At 37.6% G+C, this 24,754-nt stretch overlaps 1 protein-coding gene across 5 annotated transcripts in view; it reads left to right on the top strand.

Moving 5' to 3' along the window:
* Positions 1–24,090, top strand: part of IFTAP (intraflagellar transport associated protein) — a 41,294-nt gene extending 17,204 nt beyond the window's left edge. For 3 of the 5 annotated variants that reach the window (XM_039553031.1, XM_019285462.3, XM_019285471.3), the window contains 5 exons: positions 7,387–7,544; positions 9,098–9,169; positions 10,112–10,166; positions 16,394–16,524; positions 23,023–23,668. In XM_039553031.1, coding sequence (XP_039408965.1) covers positions 7,387–7,544; positions 9,098–9,169; positions 10,112–10,166; positions 16,394–16,524; positions 23,023–23,190 — 584 coding nt within the window. In that variant the 3' untranslated portion in view covers positions 23,191–23,668. Of the gene's footprint in view, positions 1–7,386; positions 7,545–9,097; positions 9,170–10,111; positions 10,167–16,393; positions 16,525–23,022 lie in introns of all 5 variants that reach the window. The other 2 variants (XM_039553029.1, XM_039553030.1) reach the window with 2 other exon arrangements.
* Positions 24,091–24,754: the final 664 nt, after the last annotated feature.

Below are 24,754 nucleotides of genomic sequence, written 5' to 3'. Positions count from 1 at the left end.
TAAAAAGGCATCGAAGTGCATTAAATGCAGCTGTTGGCTTAGTTTCATGCATTGCAGTGGGGTGAGGAAGCCCTCTTTCCATACGTGGGAATGACACAAAGCAAATAATGTCAGAGATCAGAGCTGTGTGTGATTCAACAGGACAGTCAGAAACAGAAGTCAAGTGACCTCACTTCAAATTTGTACTGAGCTCTTTGTAGTATTGGGTGCCTTTTAGTGTTCAGTATAAAATTAAATAGGAAGGCCTCATTTAAAGAAAGTATGTATTTTCCTTAAAAAAAAAGTCAGGCTTTTAAAGGATGCCTTAATGTTGTGATTATAATGTCCAAAATCAAGCATTTTAAAAACTCTTGGGCTTTCTGACATTTTATTTTGTTCCCACCTGCTGTCATCTTTTTATACTACTTGTTAAGAAAGGAATACTTTGTATGGAGATGTCAGATGCTTTTAATTATATACAATTTGCTTGTTTCTTACAGCACTTATCTACCTGCCTATTAGTGCTGAATTCTTCTAGGATGCAAGCCCACAGAAAGTTTTCATAATTGATTCTGCCCTGATTTATTAGTATATCACATGTTCTTTTAAAGTGCTCCCAACATAAGTATTTAATGTAGTTTCTTGTGTTGAGGAGAACTTTAAGCATATTTGCAGTTTCTTTGACTGTAAAAAAAAGCAAAACCAAAATCAAGTATTTAAGAAAGAAATTCAAGTACATTCTGTTTTTCTTAGCTAAGATTCAAAGTATGGCTTAGTATAACCCAAACTCAGAAAGAAGTCTGGAGTTCTTGTACATCTGCTGAAAAAAACAGGATTTTGCTTGTACAAGCTACTGAAATGATGAAGTGCACACTTGCCTTGTTATTTAACTGACAGCATTAGTATTCAGATGGAGAAGGTATCCAGCAACAACACTGCTGAGCTGTGAAAGAACCATATGAATTTTTAAATGATCAGATGGGGTGAATGAGGAATAAACAGGAAATACTGCCCCTTTCCTAACACTGAGACTATCAAAAGCACAACAGAGACATAGATACTGATACAGATAAACACTACATAAAATCAGAACACATAGGTCCCATTAAGTAAAAAGGGAGAGATACAGTAAAAAAACAGTTGAACTTTTGAAAATTAAGAGCTGTTAGTTTCAGAGAAGTATTGCTGTACATTAAGCTAGAGCAGGTGTGTGAGAGTGGCTGAAATATACTTGAGAGTAGCAGTTATTCGTCCTTCCCCTGAAGGAGCACATAAAATAAAGTCCTTTCCTGATTTATTTTTAAACATACTACAGTAAGTATCCAAAAATGGCAGTCAAAAGTGACAATTGAGATGTAAGAGTTTACCCTTTTAGATTAGAAATAGTGCCACTGAAATTACTTGTCCCAGTCCATGGAATATGTATTTATCCTAGCTGAGGAGATGATATAGTGTAATTTCCTTAAGAAATTAGTAAATTTAAATTAAAGAATCAAGCCCGTGTTACTGATAATAGTAGAGCTTGACCTTTTTTTTTTGAAGGGGGAAAAAAAAGCTAAAAAATACTTTGTGCTGATTATTTGTCATTTGATCAGGATAAGATCAAAGACATTAGGGAAAAAGGCTGCACCAGCTGTATTTTTGTATTACAAATACTAATTTGCACACTGAGGTAAGTGTTTTAGGCAAGTTATTTTCTCTGCTGTAGAGGAATTCTGCTTGCTCAGTGCTACTGTGAGATCACTGCCCTCGAAATTAGTGTGGATTTTGCTGGAGTAAGGTTGCAATGGGCCTTACAGGAATTCAGATAGTTATGGGATAGACAATTCAGATGCTGAGTGTGGGCAGATATGGTACACTATCTGTAAAACATCCACAGCCTTTTTTGGTGGAAGCAGGAGGCTAAGGCCTTAGACTCTTAAAGCAGGACTACATGATGAAGTTTAGGTGCCTGAATTACACCTGAATTGCTCTTGATTTTGGATAGGCATAGGACTCTAATACTGAAATCCTCCAGATACATACTGTATGGGATAACTGGACCTTTTGTGTTGAAAAGTTGGACAGACTTCATTTATTTACAGCAATTTGTACATAAAAATACATGGAAACAGAAAGGTACCTGGTGAGCATAAATCGGAATGGCTTTTTTGGGCTAAGTAACTTTAAAACTCTATGTTATATTCCCACCAGGACAACATACAAGCAGAGGGAGGCTGCAAATTTTGGTTGGATTACTGCAGAAAATGTGGGAGTTGCTTTGGTTGCCAAAAATTAATAGAAGGCTTTAAAAATTATCTTCTCAGTAAACTGGATTTTCAGCCTTGAAATTTCTTGTTTTCCTCTTACAGCTTGTCATTTAGGGTAAATGAACTCAGCGTTGTACAATGGTTTACATAGCTGCACAAAGGTAAATACATGTTACAATGTTACCACCTTGTGAACATGTCAGAGTGGTATTTTGTGGAAACATTTCAGTGACAGCCTTTTTTCTTGTTTTAAAATGTTTGCTGACAGTGTGTTTGAAGAATGGAGAAAGTGAATGAACATGACATTTGTACTTGTGACCTCTGTTCAAGACAGTGATTATGGTACTGTGAGTAAAATTGGATTTTTTTCTTCAGGAGTCCTGCAGAAAGTCGCTGTAATATTTGAATTCCAGGTTTTCCATCAAAGCATAACTTGGAAGAGATTTAAGGGATTCATAGGCCTTCTGCTGGCCCTCAGTCCAGGACTTGAGGACAAAAAAGTAAATTGGAACTTCAAATAGTACCTTTGCTATATGGGGTTTTTTTTTGTTGTTGTTTTATAGTTAAAGGGGCCTGTTTCTAAGTGTCAACCAGTTTTTGTTTTTGAAATGAATTAATTCAGTTGAAAAAAGGTGGGAAGTACCTGGTAGTTTGAAATGTTTTGTCCAGTGTATTATCCCAAGCCGGGTATTCTATGTTATGTTATTGATTGCTGTGTCTGGTCTGGCTTTGAAATGTTTCAAACCATGAGAATTTTATCATTCTTCTGGGGCTACTATGTCCTCTTAAGAGATTTCACTGACAGTGAGTTTTTCCTGATAATACAGGTGGCTCTCTTCTCTCGTTTTGTGATAAGTGACTCCATTATTCTTTGAAATATGTGGGTAATCACTAGATATTCTCAAAAAATTCCCTTTCAAACTGGAAGATAAAGAGAATTTTAGGCAATATGGAGGATAGATAGCAGGAGTGAAAAAAATTTATCAAGTTGGATATCCTTTCTGATTGAAACACGTTTCTTAAGTCTGCACCATACTCTTAGTGACACACAATTATGATGGATACTACTCGTGAGAGACTCAGATGTACTTTTCTAGAGACCTAAGTTGGCTTGTTATTGCATTTTTAAGATACTGACAGTGAAATGACTAAAGAGTGAGACAAAATCTGTCTGCAGAATAAATATGTGAATCTTTCCATCATTTCAACTTTCTTCCTCTGCTACATTTTGTTGTGTTTGTATCCCTTATTTTTGATTTTTATCACATACTGTGAAGGCCAGTGTTCTACAACAGGATCTTGGCAGGTTGAGAGCTGTGACTGTGAATAATGAGTCAATTATCACTTAGTCAGGGGAAAGGCAGAGTGATCCTCTTGCTGTCTTGAAAGTGATCTTTCCTTCTTCCCCTTCTCTCTCAAAAGTGAGGACAGAAATGGTTGAAATTCAGAACACTATCAAAGAAATACTCTGATACTTGTCTGCAGATTGTATTTCTTTAACTTCAAGACAACTTATGTGTGTTTTTTTCAATAATATTTTAAAGTTCATTACAGATACTGCTTCAAGGGAGCCAGTTACGTGATGCATGCATTGGGAGACTATGGGTGTCAGTAGCTACTTTGGGCAGCTGAAGTTGGCTCTTACTGGTCCTGAGGGACTGTGCTCAAGGCTGGCAACATGATGTTTAAATCACCTGCCCCCCTTTAATTTATATGGAATGGCCTCATTATGCACATGGTTGCATAGCTGATATTCTGTCCACAGAATAGCATTTAACAACTGCTTTGGGTTGCTTAGACATTTTTATTCTGAATTTTTCTTCACAAGCAGTCAGGAATCTAGTGTCACATTGCAGTGGTGAATGTTTCATCAAATGTAAGAGGGTTTAATATTCTCTAACCCAATAACTCTGCAATGGTCTTAACCAGGAAAAGGTTTCTGTCAAAAGTTTATGACTGATCTCTTAGGAAAAGGGATAGTGCTTCTAAGCTGTAGTCTGGAGTTGGTAAATGGCACATAAATACTACAAATGCACCAGATTTCTTACTAACTCATTTAATCTGTCTAGGTTTTTAGCTGTGACAATAGCTCAGGTTTCTTCAGCTCCAGAAAATATATAACCTAATAAAGCAAGTTTGTCAGCTCATATGTGCTGCCTAATTATAACTGCTCAACTATGTGTCATAGGTCTTTTGATGCTAAAAGTGGTATTATTTTCTCTGGAGAATTCAGAACCTGTATTTTTGAGAAGGATGATCTGGTTTATATCCCAGAAGAATGACCACAGTGGTATACAAGAAAAGCATGGGCTAGTGCAGGAATATCATGTTTATTCAGAGTGTATTGGCTGTATGATTTATGCTTCAGATCATTCCGGTGATGATTTCTTTTGTCTCTCTGTTGGTCTGGTGAGAATCTTTTTATCACTTCTCATATGTAAATGCTCCTGATGTGCACAGGGAGGATACTGGGTTGGTCCTCAGGCGCTGTTGTTACTCTATAGGTCTGCAGGTGTTGGGCTGCATTATTTGCATGTACACATTTACCCCAAAATACATTAGTGTTCTTTTGTGGCTTGTCAGTCTTTAGGATAAAACTTGCAAGTTCTTAGGGTAAAACAGGAAGCCCATCCTGTTTTACTACTAAAGTAAAAAAAGATTGAAGTTTTTTGAGAAAGCCATCTAGTTCTTCCTATAAAGTAGGGTGACAGTAAAATTATCTTCAACTATTGGGTGACTGTTTTACTGGTCAAGAATTTAAAAGAGGGTTTCATGTCTAATACTGCTTCGTTTCCATGGCTTAAAAAGAGAGTATGTTGGAAAAGTGGTGGCTCAAATGTACTGCTGTATCCAAATACTGTTTTAGGAAGGTACTTGCTAAAAAAGCAGGGAGAAGCAAGATGTTACAGAGACCTGGGATTTAGGAGTTATTCAGAGGATCCATCTGTTATCTGAGCATTAAAACCTGTTTGCTAGATTGCTCTGGTGTGGTGCAGTTTGCTTTCTATGAACCGTGACTCTTGTAAGTGTGGACTTCAGGTTATGTCCAGCCTGCCAGCCCCTTTCTGTGTGTCATAGTAACTGCAGCACAGAGCTGTCCCAGGGGATTAATAATTCTTTGCTGTATGGCTCAGTGTAGTAACCCCAAAGGCATCATTAAAACTCTCCACAACAATTACTTCAATGCTTATAATACATAATTATGCTTTGGAAATGCAATGCGGTGTTTCTTATTGTTGCAAAGTAAATTTTTCAAACTAAACCCAAAAAGCTTCATTAAATGAGCATTTCTTTTTCATTAAGAACATGTGGTGCAAAGTTCATTTTAATTGATTGTCCTATGGCTGTTCCTTATTTGATAATGGGACTTTTAAAATAAAAAGTACTGCATTTTTATTTTGGTCTGATTACTGTATTTTTTGCCAGTGTGAAGGAAAAAACCCCTGCCATTTAGCATGGGTTTGGAAATCCATACTTCCATGCATATACTTGTCTGTAATTAGCTTCTAGATTCTGTCTGTATTGTTGAGATTTCAACTGATGATGACGACCTAGCTGTATCCTAATTCTGCTGGCTGCTTTGTGCTCCATGATCCTGGCTGGTAGGATAGTCAGAAGCACTTACAGTTGTCTTAACTTTGCTCTTGTTGTCCAAGGAGTTGTTAAAGGTCTGAAAGATGTCAAAAGCTATCATTGAAAGACTCAGTTCTGTTTCTGAATAGTTCCCTATTTTCAGCGAGGACTCAATATACCACTATTAATGTACAAAATAAGCCCAAGAGAAGTTATTCTGATACTCTATCAATACACTGGAAATGCGTTTTTCCAGTTAGTCTTTCAAGACCAAAGGAATCCCCTGAGGGAACAAACCCTGCTTGAACATCTGTATTTATTCTTTAATCTCAGATCCTAAACTTTGGGCAACTCAATATCACTGGCATACTGCTGTTTGTTAGTCTGATCACAATAAAAAAAATATTTATTTGCAAAATTTTCTCACTCACATTGTCGACATGGGGAGGAAATCAAATTGGTGATAAGGTAATTCAAGAGCATTCTATAGCTGCTAAACACTGGAAGCAGCAGTGTGTAAAGAAAACAGCTCAAATGAGGTGTTTTACCAACTAAAAATAGGGGGGTGAGATTATAGGACCTGTCAGTGCATCTCATCATGTGGTCCTGGACTGGTGGAGGTTCTGGTGGATGTGGTGGCCCTGGACCAGCCAGTATCAGTATCAGCTCTGACAAGAACTGCCAAGGCTCACTTCTGTACTAGACAGCATGGGCATTTGCTCTAGTGGTTGTGGTTCACACATGGGGCATGTGTTTGTGCTGATAAGCAGTTTGTGCTGATAAACAGGGTGATACCAAGATACTGATGTACAAAATACAAGGGTTCCTCCATTTTTGGCCCAAGTCATCACTGTACTGTGATCAAAATCCCAGCCCTTTTTGACAAGAAGGTACACCCTGGATTAGGTATGTAAAGGAATAGGTGTGCTTGAACTCCTTGAGATGTTGAGTGATTTTGTGGGCACAGATCCCATATAAGCACAGTTGATGGGCTTTTAAAACGAGAGCTGCAGTGTTGGGAGCGTGTGTTGGTGTTGGGGAATGAGGGTTATTTTCTGGTTTTAGTGCTAAAAGTGTACATCCAGAATATCTCTACTGACTGGGCAGTTGCTATTGGGCTCCTGTGTAGTGGTGTCTCAAAGAAGAGACTTTCATCATATATGCTGGTGTTTGCAGTGTCAAATGAAGACATGAGCACAAATGTTATGTGCGTTTTCCCCAGAATTCAGAGAGAATTTAAACAAAGTTTTAAATTAAAAGCTAAGGTGCAACTTACTCTCTCGCTTTTTGGGGTATTTCAACTCTTGGTTGATTTTATAAAGTTTTCTTTATATTGCATAAGCTTTTGTGATAATGAATTCTTCAGTATTGAGGATAGGTGGAACTCTGGGCACTTGAAGTTCAAACTGCATATTCAGTTTTATGGTAAAGTTTGCAAAATGCATGTATATGTTGTACATGGAAGCTTTCATGAGAGGAAACATGAATGTGTAAAAAAGTCAGTATTAGATCTAATGAAAAACATGCTTTTCTTTTTCTTGGATAGTGGATTATGTTTTCTGATCTGGTGCGGTTCTCCTTGCAGAGAAAGAGGGGAAGAAAATCCAGGGAAGTAAAGTGGACTCCTTAAGAAAAACTTGTTCTACCTCTGAATTACCAAACAGAAATAAACAGGATGGCTCACCTGAAAGAAGCAAAGAAATGTGGGTGTCATTTCCACCAGAGATGCCAACTGAGAATGAGGTAATGAGTTAACATTTGTCCTTGTGGACAAGCACCACATTCAAACAGATGAAATATGGAGAGATACACTGTCCAAATGTTAGAGGCTAGTGGTATTTATCCAATTTGAGGCAAATATTTAAAATACTACCTAAGTGTCAAACGCTTAGAGGGGCACCTGCAGGGATCATGTTTGGCAGTGGCATTTGCCCTGCTGAAGAGCTGCCATAATCTGACTAACAAATAAGGCACCCTGCAATGGGCTATGTAATGCTTTCACTGGAGAATGCAGTTAGTGGTAGAGGTTGGCAAAAGGGAAAAAAATCCTGAGAGTATGAATGCCACCATGGACAGATTTAGTTTGTTTCTTGTAGATTTTAGTAAGTACAGAGTTCTGTGTTACTGAAGCTATGTTACTGCCTGAAGTAAACAGTGGGCAGGCCAGGGGCATTTTTGATCTTCTGAAACATAGGGGATTAGGGATTTAATGTGTAGGGACAAGAGAACAACAGACATCATCTGGGGGGAGTGAGATGGAAGTCTGAGTCAATTTGTTAAGAACTTCTGCCTTCCTGCCTGAATAACAAATAATTGAGCTGTGATCTAACCTGTACTCAAAATTTCCCTTCATTAAACTTTTATTAAAAAATAAGTAACAGGTCCTTTTGTGAAATACACAGAGCAACACACTGAAGTGCTTTCAAATGATGGGCCTGCCAGGCCTCTGAGCACAAGCTGCCACTCTCCTCCTTACTAGGACATGTCTTTGAAGTAGCATCAAGCAAGGCTTTTAAAACAATTTCATTCTGTCAGTTGATTGTGTAATAATAATGAGAATATTTTTGCCATTTTTTTCATAAAAGGTATTGTTTCCTCATTGGTATAATTTGTCTTTGTGTCTCTTACTTTATCCACATTGAATTGTCTTTCTGCCACATAAGGCAGTGTACAACTTCCATTATCCTTGTAATGGAACTTCCACAATCCTTTATGTATGTCTTTGTTTCTAAAGAAGAAAAAGCTTCAGACACGGCTGCACATTTTTGTCACATTAGCGGTTTAAGAAACAAGTACAATAATAGTAGAATGCATCAGAAAGATTGCAGTGTAGCAGCAGGAAGAAGCCATAATGCAGTAAATAGACCACTGTAACCTTTAAGCCTGCCCTGAGGAAGGAAATTGGGGAAAAGACAGCTGTTGAAAACAGTGCTACTGTTCTAAGTGCTGCTTTTTAGGCATGCTCTGATTACTTGCACTGTTGTTCCAAATGATTCAGTCTAGTCCCGTGTAGGTTTTCAGAGAACCTGTACCTGTTCTATTTTCAGGAGCACTCCATTCACTTCTTAAATATTTTTCTATAAAACATCTATAAAGCTGTTTGAACACAATCCTGAGTAATGTGTTCAGTGGGACTCTTCTTGAGCAGGGAGAGTGGACAAGGTGACCTGCTGTGGTGCCTTCCAACCTTACCCCTTCTGTGATTCTGTGAACTGTATGTATAAATCAGTAGGAGCCTTGATTGTGATTTTGATTCTGTTTCATGCATGTAAGTACTTCTGCCCATCTATCTACAGGCAGTGATGAGTGAGAGCTCGACAGCTGGTGTCTCTGATAGAAATAATCTCAGTCTGTCTGAAAGAGTGAAGGTGAGGTTTTCTTTGATTTTCTTCAAAGTGGGGGTTATGAGCGGAACATGACTGATTTTTGCTGTATTAATTTACAAATTACTTGCAATTTGTTGATGTATTTCTTTTCCATCTGTGGGAAAGAAGAATGAGAGCAATCCAAAATTTTTTCTAATGTTAGTGAGTATGTACTTTTAAAGTGTAAAGGTTATGTAAGTCTTGATGAGAATGTTTTCAAACCAGGTTGGAAAAAATTATCTAAGAGCATCTTTAATTACTTCATGGAGAAGCCAGGGCATGTAGTAAATCCTCCATGGTAACACTATTTGCAGATAGGTTGGGAAAAAAAACCCCTTTTGCTCTGACCCTGTGCGTCTATTCAGTGATACCTGAAATGAGAAATGTCTTGTCTTTTGTACGTTTTAAATAGTTTAGATTGTTCAAGGGACTTTAGCCTGAGAAAACAGTAGAGCAAAGCCCCAGGTGAAATACTAGATGTAATAATTCTTAGGTTTTTTTTGCTTCCTAATCAATTCACCATTAGTGTCAAAACAGAAGGATCAAGCTCTAGTTTGCCTACAGCATGTACTGTCTTTGTGCCATATGAAATGAGCCTGCAAAATTGCAAAGTAACTTACCATGTATCATTTTCCTATGAAAATATTTTACTTCTTCATCTTCCCACTAAGTTCCCGAAAAAGTTACTGTACAGCTTGAGCTTCCTTCCCATCACTTAAGTTGATATGCAGCAATTTTGGCAGTAAATCTTTGCCTATACCTAAAAGTATTTCCTTTGGGTTACACATTTCAAAGAAAACTAGTATGCTTTCTTGGAAAAATGCAGGGAAGAATGGAGAAGATGAAGCAGACAATTTACTGCATTTTTGCTTTGCTCTAGATTGTACTGTAAGAAATGGAACTGATATATTTTAACCTATTTTCCAATTTGGGTTTTTATGGCAGGTGGACAATTACTTAAACTTGGAAGATGTAGACACAGATGAAGAGACATACAGTGGTAGGTTCTCCCCTTCATATTCACTGTCATTTTCTGTCTTTGAGTGCAAGTGTGTGAACACTGATTGAAGAACTGTTTCTCCCCTAATGGAGATGATCTTCCTCAGTTCTTCTATTGCTAGAAAATTCCCCACATTACCCCAATTCCCCAAACTGAAGTACTAACTTCCCCACTCTAAGAGGTAATGAGATAATAAATTAAGAGGAATATTTATTGTACTTTGTGCTGGTGAAGGTTTTTTTTTCAAGCTTTTCTAGAAGTGCAGAGCGCTTCTTGTTAGCAACATCTCTACATTTTTCCGCATTTCTATTTTGTATCAAAATTACTTTGATTGCAAAAGTTTTTTCGCAAAGTATTGTGGGTGCTAAGAGACAGTTCTGTAAAGTGGAAATATTTAATGAAAATGCTGTCCCTACCTATTAAGACAATTTGATCCTGGGCTTAAAATAGATGAGACGAATTTTGAATTCACAGTGAACTTCTTTAAGAATTCTAGTTACGAGCATTTTGAATTGTGTTGAACTGTTCTGTACATCTATAGTAATTTTAACTCTCCCACCTCCAAAAAGTAAGTGGAATACTAATGTCTGTAATTATAGGTCCTTGTGTGGTCTTTATTACAACCAGAACTGACAACCTTTTAGCATTTAAATTCATTTTCCTCATCTATACCTGTGATTGTCCAAGGAAACCAAGCCACACAGATTGAGGGATTTGCTTGAGGTCACAGACAGAAGCTGCAGGGCTTTGATGCTTGGTTTCTTAGTTATTGCTACTTGATTGGTCTCTGTACTCTAATAGTGTAGTTTTGATTAGTCTTTCCTTTCTGTGTGTTCCAAGTTCCTATGAAGTTTGAGGGCTTAGAGACTTGCAGTATCTCACAAGAAAATAATAAAACAACATAAGTCAGGTTTATGGCAAGTATTCTTTCTTCAGCCTTTCAGAAAGGAGGTAGTAAAACAGCAATCCCATATCAGGTACAGATGTCAAAGATGTCTTTTGAGTGCAGTGTTCATATATGCCCATTTTTCCCTTTGTAGGGCATTGTTCTGTGTTTATGTCTTAAATTCTGGTAATATCTGTTAAAAAACCCCTGGAGCTTGCTGGTGGAAGCACAAACCCACATTTCACTTGTCTCATAATGAAATGAGAAATGCCTATATCTAGTTCATTAAAGTATTGTTAAATATCTCTAGTTCCGAACAGGCCACAAATTGGTTGATGAGAATTAAGCCCAATGCTCTAAAACAGAGCTGTTTGACATTTTACCTTTAGATTTTTAGGAAAAAGAGCTCTGCTTAAGCTTGGGGATAACTCACTGCAGTCAGTACTGTGACAGACCTTGCCTCTCTCCAGCTTTTGGGTCATTTCTGTGTATTTGTGTGTGTCCAAGAGTAAATGTTAATCACATACATGTGGAAAGCCCTGGTAAAACATGCTTCATTTGAGGCAGTCTGCCTCAGTGCAGAATGAGGCTGTATCAACAATGCTCACTAACAACATTGAGCTTTTAGATTGTATTTTATAACATTGAAACACTGCCTAGCCAGAAACTAATTGCTCCTTCTAAATGCTGCAAGGAAAGTGAACAGCATCCAAATTTATACCTGGGAAACCCACAGCCTGGGTCTTGCTCAGGGCTTCTATGGTAAAGGTAGTCAGGCTGAAAAATTTCCCCTTGAGTCCTAGGTGCAGAAAATAGCACTTACAGTTTGGTAGTTATCTTACACATCAAAATCCACTTGATAGCTTCATACTAAGAGAGTTAAATCTTAGTCCTGCAGAAACCATGGCAACAAAATGCAATTTAAAATATAAAATTATGTCACCTATTGTTTGTAATGATAAAGTAATCTAGAATAGTATCACTAGTGAATACCTTAATAAAGGATTAATTCTGAAGAATTCCAGTTAGTTTATAAATGAGGCAAATTGTGACACAAATTAGAAAGACATTGTTGTTGACCTTTTTAAATGCTGCCACCTTATGTCAGAACAAATGATTGATTTAAGACTTCGTATTGTCAAAACAAGCTAAAAAATATCATAGCTTATTCTACCCAGTAAAAAATATCATACCTTGCTAGTATAACTGCAACAAACCTTTATCTCTCCTTGTTATTGGCAGCAGTTCAGTATCTCTGTGCTTCACTTGGCTTTAAAGGGCAGATCAGTTAGCTGAGTTAGCAACTGTACATAAATACAATAAATATTCACGCTTAAGAGCAACTAGCTCAAAGCTGACAGTATGAAAAGTGTGATAGAAAATAGGTGTTAAAACATCCCATCTAACCAGTGCTGTCTGGCAGATGTCCTGGAAGAGTCATTCTAGTGAAGGGTTTTTTTGTTGTTTTTTTTTTTCCAATGTATCTTGCAAAGTTCAATGTCTTTTAAGATGTGAATGAATGTGACTGCTTCTTACGAGTAAGAAAAGCAGCCCACAGATTTGGCCAGTATGCAAATTCATTGTAGCTGTTTTTGTTTGACAGCACTGGGCTGAAAGCTTGAAACAAGGGCAGTGCTTTGCATTGTGGGACTTTGGCACAGAGAACCATGATTGGCAAAGTGAAATTGGTGCCCTAAACCATGGCTTTAATGCATCGTGCAGAGACAGCATGGGTACGGTGTCCTGCCTAATCGCTCTTTCTCCCTGAATTTAATCTCTAACTGTAAGTAGCTTAAGGCAACAATGGAGATGATCAGGCTTCCTCCAGGGATGGATGGAGGCTGCCTAGTGCCTGTGTTTTGGCAACAGAATTCCTTTCCAGGACTGGTTACAAATTTCTTGCTGTAGGGCTTGAGGGATAGCTAGGTGATAATAGGTAATATTTGAATAAAGTACAAAATATATAAAAAAAAAAGTCTGAAGATCTCGAGTGTGCTATTGTTTAAATAGAAGAGAAAATTAAAACAGGACTAATTAAATGTATGGGTAAGGCTGCATAGCCAAGGATATAATTGTCTCATCCTAATCCAGTTTGGAGTACTGAAATACTGCAAACTTGTCTTTTCAAGGTCCCAGTTGTCTGTAACCCCGCAGAGGCTGAGGAGAAGCCAATTGACTCAGTTACTTTGAAGCTGAGGCCAAGCATAACTATTGATAATTAAAAAAATTCTTTAGGCATATTATATCAACATCTGTTATTTTTCATAATCTGTGCCTTTCCATTTATATTTTGAGCCTATGTTTATATCCAGAAAAATCAGGTTGAGGAAGAGGATTGAGAGTTAAATGAAGTGGATTTTTTAAAGGATGGGGCTCCCCCCCAGCTGGTGAATCCTTTTCTTGTTTTTCTTCTGCAGTCTCTGCAATCCATTTAACACTGCCTTGAGATGATTTCACACTAGGCAGCTCTTTGGGACTAACAGCCTGAAGCATGAGAATTAGAGGAGACTGCAAAATTTAGCTTTTAAGCTTTTTTTGTTATCACTCTCTTCTCAACTCCCCGTCAACAGCATTTTTGTGAAATGTGGTGTCTGAAAGTGGTAAAACCTGTGTCAGTGTATATATAGCTGTCAGTGTATATATAGCTGGGCATGGTTTGGCTACAGTAAAGTTATAGACAAACTTTGAACTTCTTCACTCTTGAAAGTTAAAAGCAGACTTGTGCCAGTAGATTATTTTTTTCTATACTCATACTTGATGTCTATGGTACACAATAAGCAGAAAACTCCAACTCAGCAGCATTGACAGATATAGTAATCACTTTCTGGGATGTGGTAGGGAGGGACTAAAGAGAATTGTTCATTTTCCAAATATGCTGTCATTAAAGTATGCTGGACTTGAGTAAAGTTGTCAGCCATATCATTCAGGGAGTTGATTCTTCATGGTGTGAGAGGTGCATTTCAAAATGTCTTCTCGGTTTTTTGGTATCACTGCCTGTTCAGTTATCTCTATATATGGTGCTGTTGGCAGTATCCAAGGCTTTCCTGTTGCTAATTAATCACCTCCACAGAGAACATAATTAGCAGCTTAATTAGGATCATCATCCAGTAGTGCTGTAGCAGCAGCCTAAACAGGCTGTGAGGTACTGGCTAGAACTTACAATAGCCTGGAGTTCCTTTGGGTGCTCCCACTGAGAAGGAGGACTGTCAAAACTCTCTAATTTTTCTCTCTGAAGGGGTTTCTTTATTAAACATTATCAGGGAAAGCAGCATTTACCAATTAGACTTTCATATGCTGTCACACAGCCAGGATAGAGAGAGACAAAGCTCATTTCTGGCATGTCTACTGGCAAACAAAGGTTGATTACATTCTTACGGGGTGATTGAAGGGAATTTGAAACATTGTTTGCATTACTAACAAGCCTTAAAAAGTGGAATTGACATTCTGAGTATGACAAGCACTTGCTAAAAGCAAAAATAATTTTCCTTCTGTTGTCCTAATTTTTAAGAGTTATCTTTCTGAGCCGTTGCCAGGCTGTTGCATAACAGTGCTTCCTCCTCATCTCTCTGCAGATTGGTCTGTTGAGGGGGAGAAGCTCTTAGTGCAGAAGTAATCAGTGTTTATATCAGTAGGTAATAAAAACCTCTCGATGTCCAGGCTTCCCTTACTTTAGTAAGGGTATAGGTTTAGGTTGCAGGTTTGAAACAATAGTGAAAGATGCCATTGTCTTTAAATGAGCGTTTACATCTTCTTTCTGTCCTACAAATACTTTTGACCCAAATTATGAAAAAAGCAGCTGCAGAGCATGTGAAGACATAGCCTAGATACCCGTGAACTGTGCTGTCCTTTTCAGAAAGCTTTCTCATATAACTGGTGCAGAATCAGAACAGATGCCATGCTAAGAACAAGGACTGAAAGCACTTAGATGGCTGGAGATAGACATAAGCAATCAAGAGACTAGGGATGAAAACAAACCCACTTATATGTGAATCATGAACCAAAAGACAAAAATCTAGAAATGAAGTACCCAAGGGAATTAATTCAACTCTTTTTAAAAGAACATTCTACTTTGCAATTTGAGGCCCTGTTGGCTTTTAAATGTTACACTATTCCCAGAAGAAAATTAAATTAAGAATTTGATAATGTATTTTTTTACAAAGACCTAGCTAGGAAATCTTTATTTTCAAATGCAGATTCACAGGAAAATTAGAGGTCCATAACTCCATTACCATGGTAGAATTGTGCAGGTAGAGATAAATAGCCAGTTCATCCTTTTCACCCTGGATCTGTGTACTCTCTTGTTGGTTCCATTAACTGACATTTAAGCAATGCTTTGAAAATTTATTCTGAGACAAGAGAAATGTAAATGCAGTATAAAACTGTAAAGAAACTTGTGTATCAGCTGAAAAAAATAGTAGGTAGATTTACATAATCGTTTGACTGAATTGCAAGACATATGGTCCCCTTAAATTCTTTCATAAAAACATTACTGAGACATGATGGACACATCTGTGCTGTGGCAGAGCTGAGATTGATTCATGTTAAAAGATATTTCTAAACCTAAGGCATATCCTTCTGATCTGTCACAGAATGCAAACCCACTAGTCCCAGTATGAAGGTTTTGCTGAAGTTTGTAAAGGAAAAGTGATTCAGAAAAGCTGTGCATTTGTGAACTGTGGAACACATCTTGCCCGTATGGAAAGGTTACGCGTCACTCCATCCCAGATATGGGGAGGTCCTCTCAAGTACCTCTTTTTGGAAAGATCAGGGAGAAACAGATGTCTGTGAAATACCCTTAGACAAGAGAGTCATCTGGCACTGTAGTGGGGCATGTTAGTAGTTCTACCAGGTATTTTTACTTAATGTCTTATGAGAGTCATACGAAGATGTTTTGCGATGATTCTTTATGCCCATTGTACAGATGGTGAAGTTCTAACAAAAGAGAAATGAATGAGCCTGCTCAGCTCATCAGTGTCAGATGAGGTATCTTGTAACTTCTACTATAGGCATCTGTGCTGAGGACCTTCCATCTTTGTTCCGAAAGAAAGATGGAAGGTGTTCTCTGAGTTTAAGAGCATGTGCATCCAGATTTTAATTCAGCACCCTTAAGAAAGAAGAAAGCTGTCTGTTTTCAGCAAAGTTTGATTTTTCCTTAGTACAGTATTACTATCTACATTTTAGCTCAGGACTCTATGGATCTGTTTTAATGGTAGCTTATGCAACAATAAGTACATCACACTGACTAAAAAGCTACTGCCCATGTCTGAGCACTACAGGATTTTAACAGGATTTTTCTAATTTTGCATTGAGTGGAAGGTTAACATTGACTATTTTTATTCAGCAGGGTCATTAGTTCTCCCAGGAGAGGTGGAAGAGACAATGACTTACTGTACACCCTTCTTTGATAAGCCTGTTCAGCCGAAGCTCAGAGCGTGGTCAGTTCCCCAGCCATCAGACAGCAAAGCCCAAGAGGTATGAGGTCAGATGTAGTCATTCAAACTTTGGGGCTTTGGCCTATTTGTTTCTTCCCTGTTGGCTTCTAATGTTATTTTCACAAGAACAGAGGGATATAGATGGAAGATGTGGAACTGCTGTGAGTTAACAAGTCATATTATTAATTTTTAAACGAATAATGAATTCTTAAATTATGTTAAGAATTGAAATAAACACTATTTTATCTCGCACTGCAACTATATAATCCTACATTTTCAAAATGTGTACTTCAATACTTCAAGTGGTATGTGGGATTTTTAATGTTTGTCTAACAGAATACTCAAGTAAGCTCTCGCACTTTTAAGCCTTTTAGCAATCCTTACGTAGAATGATGGACCATTTCATTTTCCAGTGATCTCATGATCTTACGGCATACTCATTGGCTTAATATAGGAGCCATTTTCTGCAGCAGGGAGGTAGTGAATGATCCCTTTAACATGACACTTAAAATTAAAAAAACGGTTTTAGAATATATTGTGGTCAGAATTAAGATCTGGTCCCTCAGAAATGAGTAGTAGCAAGATGCTGCTGAGAAACTGCATTGTCAGGGTCTGGTGTGGAGAGGTTTGCTTTATGGACTCTGAGCCTTTTAATCAGACACAGTCAGTACAAGCTTTAATTTAGAATTGCTGTCTTCCTTCAGAAATCCAGTTCTTTTCAAACTGCAACAGAAGGTGTGGATTGCTCACAGGCTTATTTTAAGTCATTAAGCTTCCTATCCAAATAGCGTGAGCATTAACTTTTGGGGGTGTTTCTATTGCAGAGAATTCTTCACTGCTCTTTTCCCCTGCCTGGTCATTGCAATAGAGGCTGAAGTTAGCTTGCAGCTAAAGTGGGCCAGTTTTGATAGTTTCATGTGCTTATTGATGTTTCCGTGAGGCTTAAATCAAGTTTATAAATGACGCGTGACCAATGAAGGTTTGGTGTTATAGCACTGCATATGGTGCCTCCTTTCCTGGCTCAGTTGTGTTTAGTTCCTTGCAATAAACTCTTTACTATAAGGAACAAGTCTGCTTTGGGAAAAAGTAGAAGTTCTAAAATGACCTTTCAAGCTTTAATACCCAACATTCTGTGAATAAAAATATTCACTCTTTTCCCTAAGGATTGACATAATTCAAGGTTTTTGCCTTTATGTTCCATTGGACACAAAATAACACTGGAAAAACTAGAATGAGGTTTTATAGCTTTCTCATTTCATAACTTCTGTATGAAACCAAAGAAGGAGGAGGTTTGTAGCAGCCTGCAGTGTTCATAAAGGACTGCATATGATTCTTTAAACTATAGTTCATGAAAAATAGATAAAGATCCGACTGCATGCAAAATTCATTTCCATTTGAGAGAAAGTTGGGTTATGAAAGAAACTGAGTATTATTACATTGGCTATGAGTTGCTGCATTTTTCAAGAAGAAAGACAATTTTCACAACCATTTGGTTGGTGCCAGGCTACTTAAAATGAAGGCAGTCTTTCCCCTAAATTATAAACATATTTTTGCCTTCATTTAGATAATATAACTGTGGCCTGATTTTTAGAACTGTCAAGATTGAACAGGTCCATTTTAAAATCCCTCAGTGCTTCAAATTGTCATTGCCTTGAAAATTAAGTCTTGCATTGCTTATGGCAAGACTAGTTCAGAAAGAGAAAAAGATTTTCCCTGGAGACATCTCTGCTTTAAAATGAGACTGTTCTCTGTCCATCAAAACAAATCTGTTAGGGAAGGGCAACAGAATGTGGCTGCCTAATTGGTTTTCTTAGAGAATGGAAGACCATTCTCTATGAAAAATAGCAGGATGAGAAATGTCTATGCTATGGAAACACTTGTGAGGCACTTCAGGGTAAATTGTGTATCTCTCAACATATTGCTAGGGAAAATTTAAAAAAAGAAGCTCTGCTAAGACCCAGTATATAACTTGAATAATTGTTAGAGAACGACTTGTCTCCCTGAAAATGTTTTTCTGTCAAAAGGTGTTAGAAAGTGGCTTAGTGAATGACACAGAAAATTATTTCTGTTGTCCACCACTGTTGCTTCATCTTTCTTTCCTCACTTTAGACATAAATATATTCCAGGATATGAACATTGACAGTGGAGCCACAGGCCACTGCAAATTGAACCAGCATTCATTCTATGTTTGAAGTACACTATCACAAAACATTTCCCTCCCCTACCCAGAAATTTATTTTCTCCTTTAATTCTAATTAATACATTCTTTCATAAAAGATATCATAGTATTTTTATGTCTTAATGCCTGCTTCCTCGCATCTTTATTCGTTATTGCCCTCTCTGCATACATGAGTGCAGTTGCTGCATATTTTCCATCCACTCGCTATAAACATGCATTCAAAGTGGGATTCATCTCACCTAACTTCAGCTTTAAATGTAGTTTTAGTCCTCCAGTCACCAAGAGGCAGAGATAAGCAGCTCCAGAAAGTGATTAATCCCACTTGCTGTAGGAATTTGTTGGAAGATGTAATGTATCTTCATCCACAAGCTCTGGCTGGGCCATTTTTGGCTAATTGACTACCTTAGTCTAGAAACCTGATTTTTTGTATGGCTAGGATTAGGAAAGAAGAATTCTGCCCTTCTATTCTTTATTTGTTTGTAGTTTGAACATTCAAAAAAGTATTCAGCATGTCTGTTATTTTATGTTAATCTGTGGCACAGCAGCGTGTATCCTGTGAAATACAACTTCCTTTGAGTTCCTTTAGATTAAGGTTTTACTGATAGGCCTCAGCTGAGGTTTGTTTCTGCCACATGCTATGCATAAATGCAACAAGAACACAGAAGAACTTAAAAGACAGCATTGACTAAGTGAGAGAAGATGGAAGAGTTATATCTTCTCAGAGGCCAGTAAAGACACAGAGATTGAAGGACTTGTCCAGAATGATGAAGCAGAAGTAGAAAATTGGTCAAGATTTATTGACTTCCAGTCCAGTCCCCCAAGCTCAAGACAAACTTTTTTTTCTCCTAAGTACCCCAGTATATATTAAGCTTATGTGAGACCATCGTAGCATAAAGCCTTCCCCCCACTTTTTTAAAATTTATTGTTAGTGAACTAGTAAGTTTTCCCTTGAGTATGCAGTGAAATCATTGGTGAGTGTATGTGCATACTTCACATAATTTGAACAAGTGAATCATAGAGTGCCATAATTACACAGAAATACAAGTTTTAGAAGGACAGAGACAAGCTGTTCAGCTAAGTGTAACTCCACACAGATTAATAAAAGAACTGAGTTGCCAATTATTAATAGATTTTTGAAAATGTCAACTTAAAGATATTCTATTTACAATATTACTTTGTAAAAAAACCTCTAGCAAAATACTTCTGTTATTAATATGAATATTACATTCTTTCCCTCCTTTAATTTGGACATGTAGGAACTGTAAATGAAAGTGATTTTTCTCTTCAGAGAGTAAATCACAGAAGCAATCTTAAGCAAACTGGCAGTTTTCTAATAGAGCAGGATTCTATTCCCAGAGAGCTCTCAAAAAGATTTCAATTAGATGTTAAATTAGACACCTGAAATTCAGATATTTCTCAGCTCCTTAGGCAAAAATAACAAGATAATAACTTGATCAGCTCAGAGGATTCAGTGTTCTTTTGTAAAATGTCTTCCTTTTGACATAGAATAAAATTGCAGTTTGCAGTATATAAGTTTTAGATTGCTTGTCTTCGTGGAAGTTTGAAGTCAATGGCTTCTTGGGAGAAGAAGAAAGAAAGGAATCCCTAATGCTTTGAGTATTCATTTGAGAGATGAAGCACACTGATAAATATTCAGTGTGAATAAACTTTTCAAATGTGCAATGAGTGGGTAACAGAAAAATTGTTAACAGGGTGAAGTTGGGTATGTTTTATTTTGGCATCTTATTTCAGTTAGCATTTTGGAGTTGAGTTTTGTAAACAAAAGTTTTTCCAGTATTTTGCTGCATCTGCATAAAATGTTCCTGGAATTACATGAAGGCCAAGACAAGGTCAGAGTGGATGTGTGTATACTTTCTGTAACTCTGTTGACAGAGGAAAACAGATTTGCTTTTGTAGAATCCTTATAAAAGCTTACTGTAGTTTGAACTCTTCTTAGCTGTTACCTTAGATGTGTGTCCTGGTTTAACCCCGAGCAGACACCAAACCCCACACACCTACTCACTTGCTACCCACCAGTGGAATTGGGAGAGAATGGGAAGAGTAAGCAAGAAAATTCTTGGGTTGAGATAAATGCAGTTTAATAGGGGAAGCAAAAGCCACGCACTCAAGCAAAGCAAAACAAGGAGTTAATTCACTGCCTCCCACGGGGTGCGCAGCCATCCCCAGGAGAGCAGGTCCCCGCCATGCGTGACGGTCACTTGGGAAGACAAACGACATCACTCCAAACTCCCCTTTTCTCCTTCTTCCTCCCACTTTATACACTGATGGCATACGATGTCACGTGGTCTGGCATATCCCTTTGGTCAGTTGGGGTCACCTGTCCCAGCTGCATCTCTCCCAACCTCCCATGCACCCCCAGCCCCCTCACCACTGGGGCTGTACAAGAAGCAGAAAAGGCCTTGGCTCTGTGTGAGCCCTGCTCAGCAATAACAAAAACATCTCTGTATTATCAACCCTGTGTTCAGCACAGATCCAAAACACAGCCCCATACCAGTCACAGTGAAGGAAATTAACTCTACTCCAGCCAAAACCAGCACAGTATTGTAAAAAATATTGTTGCAACCAAAATAACTGGAAAATATTTGTGCCTTGCATTGTATTTTGGAAAAGTGCTTTGGATTTCTGCAAATGAAAGGTAGTAGAACCCTGGTTGCTGCTACCATTTGTTACTCAGTTGCTGGTAACCTTACTGACAAGGAATTCTATGAGGTTCTGCCAGTGGAAAAGATGAAAATGAGCATGAATATGCTGAGGAGGTCAAGGCTTTATCTTTAATGGGAATGAGAGCTTGTGTACAGGCTTTATTTCCTGTTAACATTTTCAAATGTGCTATTTATAAAAGTTAATGTTGGTTTACCTGAAATAGTATATGGATATAAGCAAGATAATCTTTGTGTGCAGAATGAATAGTGTTTTCTAGACCAACTCTATCTGCAAAGTTTTTCCCATTTATAAATGCCCATGGTCTACACGTCTGCGTCCAGGATTATTTGGATGGTCCAACATCTAATGAAGCCGATGTAAGCCAAATCCCTAGAAAATTGGGTAATACAGATGACTAATAAAATGATTCTACCCCAGAAAAATTATTTCCTGATTATTCATGCAACATGATAGTTTATTAATAAAGGATGTAGATACTACCCAGATTCTCTCTGCCCTGTCTATCAAGTGCTCCACCACCAGAGAGGAATCCAGCTACCACTTCTCTGACCTATTAACTGTGTCAATGCTACTTGTTACAAAATGTCACATCAAATTGTGCAGGATACTGTGCCTTCTAAACTGAGCAGTGATCGTAGGATGCTGAGTGTTCTTCCTGCTTTTCAGAAAATACTTGTGTTTTTAATTTCAAATACATCAGTAGTCGTGCAGGACTTGTCAGAAGCTTGGAAAAATAAGCATGTGTGTAAACATTTTGCTGATTTGGTGCTGAAGTGCTTAAATCTTTGAAACACGTTTCTAGACATTTTATATTAACTTCTCATGGGATAGGGAGCATTCCTATACGGTTTTAATGGTGAAGATGTGTCTCTTGTGTTGCCCTGGAATTCATTTTATGTAACTGCTTACCATAAACCTTTCATGTCATGGACCCTGCAGCTTCTTATCAGCATGGAACCTGCCGTAGTTATTTGTTTTCATTATTTTATTTTATAGGCAGAGTGTTTATTCTGAGATATTTCAACCAGAAGCAATACAGAAATGCTATACAATATGTCAACAAAGCACATATTGGCAAATGTAGTACAATTCTTATGTTCATCATGCAAAAAATTCAAACCAGCCAATTCCATGTCTCTGAGATGGTGAAAAAAAATTATTGGAGTCTGAAAATTGATTATGTGTCATTTTGCTCATTGCAGGCCTTTCCTTCACTAAAACTGTGTTCTGGGAAGAATGTTACGTTAGTATCAGGTGCATGTATGCTGAAGCTTTAGGTAATACTAACTCAAATTTTGAGGATATGGAATCTGTCTTTGAAATGTAACATAGCTGCATATAACATGTCCATATCCCCACAGTCTTGCTGCTACAAGTGGCAGGGATATAATAGATGTGTGCAAGAGAGGTTTTTAGATTCCTTGCCTTGAGCAAAATTAGTTAATGATGTTCATTCAGATACAGTACAGTACAAATGGGGCACATTAAATGGCTTAAATTAGGTCAAATTGAATAATCGAATTTATTCTTTTACTTAAAAAGAGCTTAATCAGCTGAGAGTGTTAGAGTCAGAAAAAATAGTTTAATTAAATATTAATTAGAAGTTTACATTTTGAGCTTCCTTATTATCACTTGCAGCAATATTATTTATGTATCTGTTTTTCCTCATTACAGCTACTGGGCGATGATGTTCAACCATTCTCACTTGATGAAGAATTTGATTATGACAACGTGGCACTGACACCTAAGTTCTCTGAAGCTGAGCTGAAGGCCATTGTAGAGTTTTCTGAGGAGAAGAAAACGAGTAAAATGTCAAATCAGCATGAGCTAAAGACTGAGTGAAAGGTGTCCTGTGCAGGGCTGTTGGAGTGATCCTTTTTATGGGACGAATGTAGCTTCTCATTGTACCCTTATTTAGTGTTCTTATCTGCACAGCCAGTAAATGGCATTCCTGAGATTAGTTGTTTGTTCTGCCAAGGTGCCTTGGAGCCTGTATTGGCTCAGGATAGGTGTGCTGGAGTGACTCCTCCACAGGACCAAAACAACAAAACTGGTGGATTTCAGAACAGCATCATGACTACTCTTGCTTATATCTGGTCTTGACTCACTTCCTGAGTAGTACAGAGCTGGTCCTGAAGCTGCCTTTTACCTCCTTCTTTCGGTAATGCAATGAAGAGCTTTTTAGCAGCTGACAAATCGGTCTATGAACTCTTTCCTTTAAATGTATAGAGATACATGAGTGAATAAATCTGGGAATATTTTTTTTCTCTGTCTTTTGAGTTACTTCAGTTCTGCAAAAAAATAAATAGTCCTGTTTCCAACAAACTTTTTGTGTTGATCAAAATTGATGTGGTACAACTCCTAAAATTAAAACAGTAACTGCTCAAAAAAACCCCCTCTTCCACACAGAGGAAAAAATAGCAATCTCATCCATTAAAGGAATTGGCATTGAAAGGCTGTCAGATTTTACATTTTTTCACAGGAGATGATTCCAAATAACAGCTTATAGCTTACACTCTGCATCACTGAAATACAGCAAGCTGGAGTTGAGTAAAGGTCAGCTATATGGGTGGGAGAGAAGAGTGTGCATCTCTGTGTCCTTCTCTTCAGAGTTTAGCATCCTTTTTTTTCAGCTGACTGTAGAAGCTTTGCTATTGAGGCTTGGTTTAACATCACAATGCTGCATTGTATTATTGGTCATTTTCTGGTATAACTGCATTCACTAAAGTTTACTGACCAGCATTTTGTCCTTGGCCTCTCTCTGTTATTTCTGAAGTGGGTGATTAGCATGATAAATATGAGAAGAGTGCCTGAGCAGACTGACAAGGCACCAAACCATAGATTTGTTTAAAGGCTGTGGATGAATTCTCTGTGGCCAGTTGGCTGCTTCATTGTCAGTAATTTATAAAAGCAAAGAAAGGTGTTCTAAGGTTCCAAGGGAGATTTTCTGGATCAGTGATTTTGTAAACCATAATCATTCTCCACTGAAATCTGAATAGCATTGGTTTTGAGGAATGGTATTTACCTTGATTAGGGGATATAATTTAAGGGTGAGATTAAAAAAAAAACAGCAGAAAAGAAAGAGCTCTCACAGAAGATATTTAAGGAGACTGATACAAAATTACAAGTATGTTGTATAGAAAAACTGGTTTGTACAGGACCTTGCTGGTAGAAGGTAATGAGAATTTTTTTTTAACACTTACACTCACAAAGATGCCTGTGCTGTAGTTAAAATGGTTTTTAAAATGCAATTGGCTGTGTAGCAGATTCTGCTGGGTTTTCTGAAACTTTTTTTTTTAATGTGAATTTATTTTAATTCAATGAAGTGTTTTGTTGGACCCGAGATATTTTAAATTGGGTGGTTTAGATCCAACTGGAATTTTCCAGTGAAACCTTAAAAATTTCT

The sequence above is a fragment of the Corvus cornix genome, chromosome 5, assembly GCF_000738735.6.
Source record: "Corvus cornix cornix isolate S_Up_H32 chromosome 5, ASM73873v5, whole genome shotgun sequence".
Classification (NCBI taxonomy): Eukaryota; Metazoa; Chordata; class Aves; order Passeriformes; family Corvidae; genus Corvus; species Corvus cornix.
This window is presented reverse-complemented; position numbering and strand designations above follow the sequence as displayed.